This window comes from Thunnus thynnus, chromosome 22 (assembly GCF_963924715.1).
Source record: "Thunnus thynnus chromosome 22, fThuThy2.1, whole genome shotgun sequence".
NCBI classification, from domain to species: domain Eukaryota; kingdom Metazoa; phylum Chordata; class Actinopteri; order Scombriformes; family Scombridae; genus Thunnus; species Thunnus thynnus.
The window spans coordinates 520,442-531,105 of NC_089538.1; the positions used below are offsets into that span (position 1 = coordinate 520,442).

Here is a 10,664-nt window from a genome sequence, read left to right on the forward strand (position 1 = left end):
CTGACCAAGTAGTTTTTGTGCCTGAACCTAATGATCCACAGTCTCTCATATACTGAACATCAAAGGTTAGACAAAATCTAGTGGATCCAATGGTTCAAGGCACCTGTAACCACACCCAGCAGTGATGTCATGGTGTACTGACAAAAACCCTAGAGTACAGTTGCACATCACTGAAGCAACATAAGAAATTGAATCACTTGAGGTCAAATGCAAAAACAAGATTTTCAGGGTCTGTTAAGTTGCTCTGTAAATGTCATTTTTCAATGTTGTATACTATAAACAAAATTCCATCTCATCCATTTTTCCACCACTGTGCCTGAAGAAGAAGTGTTTCAAAATACACTTTCATAAGTTCTGCATTTGGAATTTTACTTAGGAAAAAGAGAAATCTGAAGACCTGAACGCAGCACTCATACCACATTCTGTCCTCCAATGACTCCCAACTGGACCTCTCAGCATTTAACCTTTATTTCAACCTTTCATGCCTCCCTTTATTTTCATTTCACAGTGGCCTCTTCCACCTGTTCTCTCACCACACCCTCCTTAAAAACACAGTGTACCATCTTCATTGTTCCTAGACACTAAAAGCTGTGTGTAATGAGTGGGCAGCCTGAACTTTGAGGTGATTCACTACTGTTGATTCCTGATTGAGAGTGCAGATGATGACCTGCAAGTGGTGCTGCATCTGCAGGTTTTTCACCACCAACCAAGGCTCTTGTGTCTGTTTAAAAAGACAGAAAATGTTATTTCAAGTCTTCACAACCAAACAAACGTAGCAAATGAACAACAAATCATTTAGAAACCTGTTCAAGTTATTACAGAGATGGTGCCCTCTGTTTTTGCTCAAAGATGGTCTCTGGTGTCAGATGTGAATGTTCATGATCTTTCTCCAGTTGTCCACTGACTCTTGGTGAATGATACTTTTACCTCTTCCCAGTGGATGCTGTGAGTGATTTTGGTCTGGTGTTCACAGACTGCTGGGGCCAGATGTATTTGATATCATTTTTATAATGTGCTTTGTATGAGAAAGAATCAAGGGCTGTTTTATCCTTGTCTCCAGATCACAAATAATAACTCTTGCAGTGCTCATTTTTACACCACCTTTTCACCAATCAAGTGAAAGCGCTTTTCTTTATTAGTTTAGTTTAATATTTGATTTGTTCATCTGTTCAACATCTAAACTTAGGATCCACATTAGTTGATTAATACATTTGCTTTATTTACTTTTCAGTCAAGTATTTGTTTCATTGGTTTCCTGTTTGCTTTGATTTCTAATCATTGTTTTGTCCACTTCCTGGTTGAGGATGGTGCTCTCATGAATGCGCACACATGAATGCAACTTTCTCTAACAGGTGTTGGCAATATGGACTGCATGTGGACAATATGTTTTCCTTGCAGCCCTAGTAAAATTAACTCTAGCCTGAATAGCATACTGTGGAGTTATTGTACATTTTAAAGCATCAATGGAAAAGTCAATGTTACCATCATTGTAATAGCTTTAATTGTTTGTTTAATTTTACCCTAGATATTAGCTTGGTGGTTTTGCCAGACAGTATTTAAAGCATTTAAAGCCTCTGTTAAGTTCATTTGGCCTTATGTCTGTGGGCTGGGGGACTCCCTCTGTGTCAGTAAGTTTTCTTTGTTTTGCATTTATGGCATTTCAATATGTATTTTGAAATTGAGAAACAGTAAAAAGCAGAGATCTCAACCAAGTTCAGACACGGAGACACGTTCCTCCTCGGCTCAGGAGGGCCTCAGAAGGGCTGAGTCCGGCCCTGAGAGATGTTCCCATAAACGGCGAATTCATTCACCAGCTTCTGTTCATTCAGCAGCTCGAGCACTGCAGCTAATTGATTCGATCAGAGAGGGGAGGGGGTGCAGAAAATCTTATGAATGAAACTCAGTCTGGTGACGTCAATGGGGACCGCTTGACGCATGAATCATGTGGGCCGGGAAGGCGGAGGTATAAGACAGCCGCAGCCGCTGTCTGTAGTCCCGAAAACAGACGAGCCAAGGAGCGGAATCCCGAGAGAGGAGCGCAGCAACGGAACCCAACTCAATCACAAACAACAAAAACAGTGACGACAGTTAACACCAGAGGACAACAACAACAACTCACACACAAGAACCACACCACAACAGCACAGTGCAGGCAGCGGGCTCTGTGCATGACAACAGGACTTCTAGCAGCTCGAAGTGTGACGTGACGAGGAGGGGAAGCTGGAATCCCCCCGCTGCTCCCACTGAACTGCAAGTAAGTGTCAACTTATTTGGACTTACTTAACCTTCTTTTCTGACAAATAATATCCGTTTTAATGCTGGCTCATTATTAATCCCGAGATATTAAAAATAAATAAATAAAATTACTCTGAAGCCTGATAGGCAAACCAAAGCCCAATTTGTTTCAGTGTGCAGAGCTTCACAGCACAACATATCACACATGTACAGAAGAGGTTTTTCTTTTCTAGCAGAGTGTGTTGTCTGTGGTGCTTGATGGATTTTATCATGTTTGATAGTTGAAGTATAAAACATTTAAATTCCCTGTAAGAATATGAGCTATGACAAATGATATCGTTTATTAATCATATACATTCCAAAACATCTTTCACTGCCAACAGAAATATACATGAGCGGTTCTGGCGGTTTTTAAATGATGTTGTGGTGATTTGCGACCACTGTGGGAGCTAAATATATCGTTTTTTGGACTGGCCATATTTCTTTGTTTATGGTCAACACAGAGGTGGCCGTATTGTCCTCCTCCTCCTCCTCCTCCTCCTCCTCCTCCCTATCATCACCATCATCATCATCATCACCACCACCACCATTATCGTCACATCCAGCCATCATCACCATGGCTCGCTTTGCCAGAAATATCCAGGCTGAAAAACGAAGCAGAATGAAGTTACTACAACCTGTTCTCTTTGTGTGCATTAAGGTGTGGTGACGTTGACAACAAGAAGGTTATGATGCCACAGAGACAGTGACCATGACAGTCTTTTGTCGTGTCTAAAATTTCTACAGAACACTGAGGGTTAGATATGTAGGCTGCGGGGAGGTTACTCATGAAGTCTGGAGGTGCTTTTACGCTTTTGATTTTGCTTTATGATTTTGCTTGATCCAGCAAAAGCGGATTATTAATCCGCTTTGCTGGTATAAACTCTGTGACCTGCTCAGGCCAGAAGCTCACCTTCTGTAAGAGAGAATAAGACTGGGAGACACATGCAAGCAAGGCGGTTCGTTTGGATTGTATAGAGCATGAGCTCGGTCATATTACATCCTGTTTATCTTAATCATTCGCTGCGACTTTGCGCATCACGCATCACATACCCCCTGCAATCCAGCCACCTCCACTGCAGAACCACAATCACAATGCCCGGCTCCACCAGTTTTTTGCTCTGTTACTGTGTCTTGAAATATTTGTTTTGTAACTGAAAAGGGAGGAAATAATTTCGTAATAGGAAAGTTAAACACGGTTCCAGAGATTTTCTTGAAAAGAGTGTAAATATTTAGAAATACGTTTGTATTAGGATGACTAAATAATAATCTCCCAGATGACAGGTGTTTTTTTTTTTGTTTTTTTTTGTTTTTTTTTTCGCTTTTCTTGAGGAAATAAGATTTTTATGAAGGCATAATAGACACAATGACTGCAGATATTTTTAGCAGTGTCCTAATACTAACTGCAGCAAACGGTGTCGCTTGGCGTTTAAAAGAAGATCAGGTTATTGTGGCGATGTGAGCGAGCTGGAACCACACAGTGATCTTTTAGACCTGCGTGCATTTTAACACAAATCCAAGAATGCTGGGTGGATGGGAAACGTTTGTTGATGCCAACTGGAATAAGGAATGACAATAACCCCGCAGTTATGTTCAGCTGCTGTGATATTTGAGACAAACCAGTCAACGTTACTGCACTTGTTGCAACTCAAAACGCTGAAGATTTCAGCACCAAGGACAGCGGCGGGTCCCTCCCCCGCCAGCAGCAGCATCAGGGGCTGTCCTTGGTGCTGAGCTGAAGTGAGTAACATTACTCCCTAAGCAGTGGTGCCTACTGTTGGTACTGCGTATTCTCACCTCGTCCTGCTCAAGAGTTGGTGCTTTTTGGTTTTGTATGTGATGTCTTACATTTTACAGTTGAAATGTCTTGAAAACAATGAGAGGAACTCCCGCACATTGTCTCGCTCACTGCTGGAAGGTTCATTAAATCACCATGTTTTGGTCCGTCCGACCTACATCAGGCATATTGGCAGCATTTCCGTAGGAGCTGCTTCAACCATCCAATTAGAGGACTACAGAGATTAGTTTGACAGTTGTGCACCTTGACGTACGAGTCAGCAATACCCCGAAAAACTCAAAGTAATACAAAATAATAATGCCAATAAATTTTACAATACCAATAATAATACCAATGCCAATAATCTAACAGTGTTATCAAACATAATAAACCCATTAGAGGGTCAGAAATGAAAGGTAAATTAAGGAAAAGTGTAAATTTGTAAAGAAAGAAAAAAAACAAAAAACAAAAAAACTTTGCAATATTATCATACATTAGAAATTATATCTACCTCCAAATGGCACTAAATTGTCACAGGTCAAGGATGTACTTTGGCAAAGCATAAATAAGGGCACAAATGCCAATTCATCATTAATCCGTATGGATCCATATAATCTAAATACTATAAGAAATATTATAGAGGCTAGGGATAAAATAGTGCAGAGGACCATTACACTTAACCAATGCATAGATATATTTCACCCAAAAAAACAGTGTAAGGAACAGGAAAAAATGTGAACCTTGTCATAAAATCATGGCGGAAAAAGGATGGCAAGGGAAGTTTTTAAAAACAGTTGAAATGTCTGAAAATCACATGTTTTTAATATGTGGTGCTATGGACACATTTTGTTTATTACAAAGAAAAAAGAAAAAACTGGATTGACTGAATACTCAGCACTAAATTATAATATAAGTGTGTGCTTCCTCATTATTATTCCTACTATTCACCAACAGGGATCAATAAAAGTTACAAATTTAAAATGATTAATTATAACCAATAGCCCAGTCCAGTGCGGTACTGTAGTTCAGAGGTTTATTGTCCCCATTCAGTGAAAAGATCCTGGTTTTAACCCATGGTGTGCAGTTTGAACATTCTCGCCTTGTTGGCAGGGTTTTCTTTTGGATTTCCCTCCTGTGGACCAAAACTAGATCCAGTCTCCATCTCTTTTTTCTTTTTTCTGTGTCAGGGTCAGGGGAAGGTTGTTGTTAAAGTTGATAAGTCATAAGGCAAATGTTAATTGCAATTAAATGTTCATTTCTGTGTTTTTCTCTCTTCAGGCATTTCTGATCCCCCTTGCTGCTCACAGCCAGCCCTGTTCTGAGTGGCCATGATTGGGTCCCACGATGCCTCAAGTGCCCTTATCCTTCTGGTCCTCCTGACAGGGGCTTCTTCAATCCCCCATCTGTCCGACCCCAGCCCTATCCACACCCCTGGAGATAACCTGCAAAGTGCTGTTCCTACTGGGCTGGTGGTGTCAGGAGAGAGGGAGAGAAGGGATGAGGAAAGACAATCCATACAGAAAAGAGAAGCAGAGGAAAAAGAGCATGAGGATGAGCTGTTTAAAGACGTGGATCCCAAAACACTTGCAGCAGTTTTACTGGAGGCACTGAATCACTCACAAGTAGAGAGAAGGAGGGACGGAGAGTATGGGATGGAAAAACAGATGAAGCCTGAGATGGAGGAGGTTAAAAAAGAGGAGGCATACAGAGAAGTGAGAACAATGGAGGGAGCAGACCGAGACAGAGATGGAAGACAGGAGTTAGAACTGCTGATGACTGCACAAGGGAAGGAGCGGGAAAGAGAGGAGGCAGATGAGAGGAAGAAAGCTCAGGAAGAAGAGGAGAAGATGACAGAGAGGGTGACCAGTCACACTACAAGCCAGACAGTGCAGGTCCAAACACAACAGCAGCCTACTATTCCAGATGGAAGGGGGGTGGATGGGCTGGATGGTGTCCCCCAGCAGGAACCAACCAGCCTGGAACAAGGCAACGAGGAGGAGGAGCAGCTCAGCCCAGAGGAGCTGAAGAGCCTCGAGACCATGATGAAGGAGTTTCCTCGTTTGAACATTGCCACTCGGAGGGAGGGAGATTCAAAGCAAACTCAGAGAGTGAGCAGGGGTTACAGCACCTACAATGACATCATACCAATAAATAAAGGCAGCAACCTCGCCATGTCTAAGAAGAAAATGAAGTGGCAAGAAGAAACGCAGAAAGCTCTGAACTTCCCAACATTCAGGGGAGGCAATTTTATGGAAGAATTTGAGGACAGTAATTACGCTGGTGGTAATGCAGTACAGTCCCAGCCTCCGTCGCAGCAGGAGGCAATGGAAGATGATGAACCAGAGGAGGAGGAGGAGGAAGATGAAGAGGTATTGAGTCCAGAGGAGGAGGAGGCTCAGGCAAAAGCAGAGCAGGAAGAGATGAGGAGGCAGGCAGCTGAGGCCCAGAGAGCCAAAATGGAGGAGGAGAAGTTGGCCGACATTGCCTCAGACATGCTGCTGCGCTACATGGTCAAACAGAACAACGGGAACAAGAAATACAGCTCATCTCTGTCCAATGCAGCAGAGGACAAGAGGTCTGATGAGGAACAGGGAGTGACAGAGGAGGACGATATCGATCCTCAGACTATTGACAAGCTGATCGAGATCTCAAGCAAGCTGCACCTCCCTGCAGATGATGTGGTGGACATCATCAGCGATGTGGAGAAGAAGAAGAAGAAAGACGTGTTGCCTGAGATGACGTCACGTTGGCAGCGCCCCCTAATGCCCCTGTCTGTGTCATCATCGACCAATGACTTTTCAGTATCACAGACCAATCAAATCAGCCCCCCTGTCGCTAAGCAACCCTCACCAGCTGTCAATGTCCTCAAGACCTGGTTTCAGGAGAAGTCTCCAACAAAATCGCAGGATCTCTGGAGCAAAACTACAAAGCCTACAAATCAAAATCTTTGGCCAAAACCTCAGAAGGCCTTGTCAGTCAAGCAGGACCCCTGGCTCAAATCAACCAAGTCTGTTTGGACTGGTTACCCCCCTTACCCCTACACATACCCCTCCTACTACCAGAGGAAGCACTACTCAGACTATTACCCCATCTATGTCCCTACTCCTCCAAGACCGAAACTCCGCTATTATGTCCCCAGACCTGCTCTCACCCTCAACAATCTCCTGGGAAATTCAGTGGATGATGCGTACACTTTCCCTCCCAAACGCCATTACCATAGCTGGGTCCAACCTCGGCTGAGAAAACCCCCCTCAGGCCTCCACCAGAAGCCTTACTACACCAGCTACCCCCTCCCGCTGTACCTGCGGACATTTCAGCCATTACTCATCCCCAGACCTCACTCCCCTCCCAGAATGCCTGTAATCCCTCCTCAACAGAAGCAGTTTTATTACTCAGCCCCAGCACCCACAGCGACTAGGAACCAAGATTATTATGTGGCTGGAAAGCAGCCAGATAGCAGCAACCGTGATGATCTGGAGAAATACATTCAGCAGATACTCATGAAGCAACCAGAGATGTTGGACTGAAGGAGGGATGGAAGGAGAGAGAATGGGAAAGATGGAAAGGAAGCGAGATGAGACTGTATGTCTTCATATTTTTACTTTGCTGGTATTCTGTTTCCTATTACATATGTAACACATTTCTTTATCCTATTTTGATTGGCTGTCATTTAGAAAAGGACCTTGCAAAGGACTTTTTTCCAGTGATAGTCTGAATTAAATGGAACTTTAGTAGGAAAATGAATCCACACTCCTCCTCCCCTGTGAAGAAGGGGAAACAGTATGAACATGGTCGGTTGGAAAGCATGATGCTGCACACATTTGTATCATGCTATAACTTTTCATCCAAACTCCCAGCATCACAACATTCTCCATTTGGACATTTTACAATGCCAGAAAAGGAGGACACTTAAATATGTTGTTACCTGTACCTTTAATAAATCCTTTTTCAGAGTCAGAGTGTGAGAGCTGGATACATTGTAGGTAGTGATGGATGCTGGGAAATGTTTGATGGCTGATGTAATTCTACTCAAAACAGAACATTTATGTGATAATCTGTCAGGAAAAATATCTCAAATATTATCTCTCAGTAATGACATACACTACATGGCCAAAAGTATGTGGACAACCAAGAACTGTGGTCATGTAACGTGATTCTGACACCATGTTCATGAATGTGCTGCTATAAAAGCCTGCAGTCTTCTGGTTTCAGGCTTTCCAGCAGATGTTGGAACCTGGCTGCAGAGATTTGTTCCCATTCAGGCACAAAAGCATTAGTGAGGTCAGCACTGATGTTGGTGATAACGTCTGACTGGTGTTGGATGGGAATGAGGTTCTCCCACAGCAAACTGGGAAAAGCATTTCTATGGAGCTGACAGGGGTATTATCACGTTGAAACAGGAAAGGAACAAACACAAACTGTTGACACAACAAGTTGGAAGGACACTACTATCTAAAACATCATTGTATGCTGGAGCATTAACATTTTACCTCATTGGAACAAAGGCACCCAAACCACAAAAAACAGCCCCAGACCACAAAGGTGTCCAGATACCTTACTCATGTCTTAAAGGGGATACATTTTTATGCGCATAATTTCTGTGTTGTTTGTATAAAAAAGCAGCAAAAAATGTCACCAAAAGAATTCCTTTTCATTGTGCATATCCACACATACCCACCTAAGCTGTTTTAAATGAAATATAACACAGCAAAAAGCATATTTCATTTAAAGGGCAGTGGGAGCCACACTAACATCACTATAATGGCTTGGATGACTCATCCTTTTGCATAACTTCAATTACCTTGTTGCTATGGTGCCAAACCCTGGTCAAACTGTATATGGCATTCTTTTACATATGATGCCTTCAGAAGAGGATACAGCTGTTGTGTTTAGTATGAAGCAGTGGGCATACTGTTCTTTTACTAAACACGCGCATTTTAAAAAGACAAGGCTGATGTGATTCTGTATTTTTCTTAATATCAACAAATCCAGTGAAAAGACCAAAACCAATAATGTGTTAGTCCATTTTATTTTTAAAAAAGGCTCACTAATGTATGGTGTGTGTGGGATTGAGTCAAAATAAACCACAGTGTGTGTGTTCATGGTAATGAAAGAAAATATCACCCAGTGCAACACTGTGGCTCATTGATATGTTTTTAAGTTTTTGGACAACAATGGAGCTATACAGCACAGAGGAATAAGATATATCAGGTTTTAATACAAACATAACACTTGTTAGTAGAACTTGTTAATAGATCCATTCATTGTTGGTTTGGGTCTTTTCATGGGATTCATATATTTGTATTATAGAATATCGCCAACCTTATCCATTAAAGATAGTCCATGATTTTACTAACACGCCCCAAAGTGCCCTCCAAATCCCAAAGTTCCCTTCAGCTCAATGAAGATTATTTAATGTGATTTTAGTATTCAACATTCGTTTGGAAATGATTCTCTGGAACTCATTCCAATGGATGAATGAATTTTAAAAACATAACAAAGGTATTTTTTTACCGTTTGGATTGGATGACAGTGTTATAAAATTATTGTTGTTTTTTTAACATGACAAAAAAAGACTACTGGTGAGATTTCTTGTTTTAACTTACATGGGTTACTGATAATCAGTAATCAATAAACACTTCCTTTTTTCCTTGTTCTCAAATATGTCAGAGGGAATAAGATCAGATGTTGCTCTTTGGTTTGTTGGTATTGTTGACCTTTGTGGCCATCTGTTGCTAAGGGATGAGCAAATCACAGCGTGTGTTGCCAAGCCAAAACAGAATCATGGCATTGACAATCTTATCATGAAAAAAAATCTAACATGAGGCCATCAGTTAAAAAAAAGAGAGTGAACTGAAAGGAGGAAGCTTTTTGTAATTTTTAATGATTTTTTGATTTTTATGAAATTAAACAGGAGTTTACAGATTAAGAAAGAGGAAAGACTGACTGGCTGAGTTATGGAGCGACAGACCAGATGTGAGGGTACAGTGTCTGCACGTTTATGTGTATTTGCATCTAAAATTTGCTTCTTTGAAGATGTACAAAGCATCAATTAAAAATGAATAAAAAAATCTTAAAGATGACAGAAACAATGACGTTGGTGTACCTTAAAATCATTGTTTGAGTCATGTATGCAGCGAATATTGTCTATGGTCTTTCTAGATGTACCTTGTTGTAACCATCGTAATAAACATGCGTTTGCTGGATGTAAATATGCGCATGTCAATGACTACGTTTGCTACACATAAAAAAACAAATAAAGTCAACTATTTTTATTATGAAAATGCATCATTGTGGAAAGAGAGAATTTTTATGTGAGTGTGAGAGGAGCCAGATAAGGTGGTTTGGGAAGTCCAGGACATCAGATTCCAGGATAGCCACCTTACTAAGCCTGGACACTCAGGCATTCATATGAAACAATGTTGAAAACTCACCAGGTGGTTGGCAGACTTCTGTAGTGATTACTACACTTAGAAATTAATATTATGCACTTGTAAAATTAAAAGGGACACCACCTCAATTAATTAATTAATTAACTAAAGGTTCTATATGTAGAACTGTGAAGCAATTTAGATGTGTTAATGTTTTTTACTGCGTGATGAGTGATCAGGTA

The 10,664-nt window shown here is 41.3% G+C and overlaps 1 protein-coding gene across 1 annotated transcript; it reads left to right on the top strand.

The window, feature by feature from the left end:
• Positions 1–2,001: 2,001 nt before the first annotated feature.
• Positions 2,002–10,310, top strand: vgf (VGF nerve growth factor inducible). Its single transcript, XM_067580281.1, has 2 exons — positions 2,002–2,254; positions 5,330–10,310. The coding sequence occupies exon 2, from the start codon at positions 5,380–5,382 to the stop codon at positions 7,576–7,578; it is 2,199 nt and encodes a 732-aa protein (XP_067436382.1). The 5' UTR covers positions 2,002–2,254; positions 5,330–5,379; the 3' UTR covers positions 7,579–10,310.
• Positions 10,311–10,664: the final 354 nt, after the last annotated feature.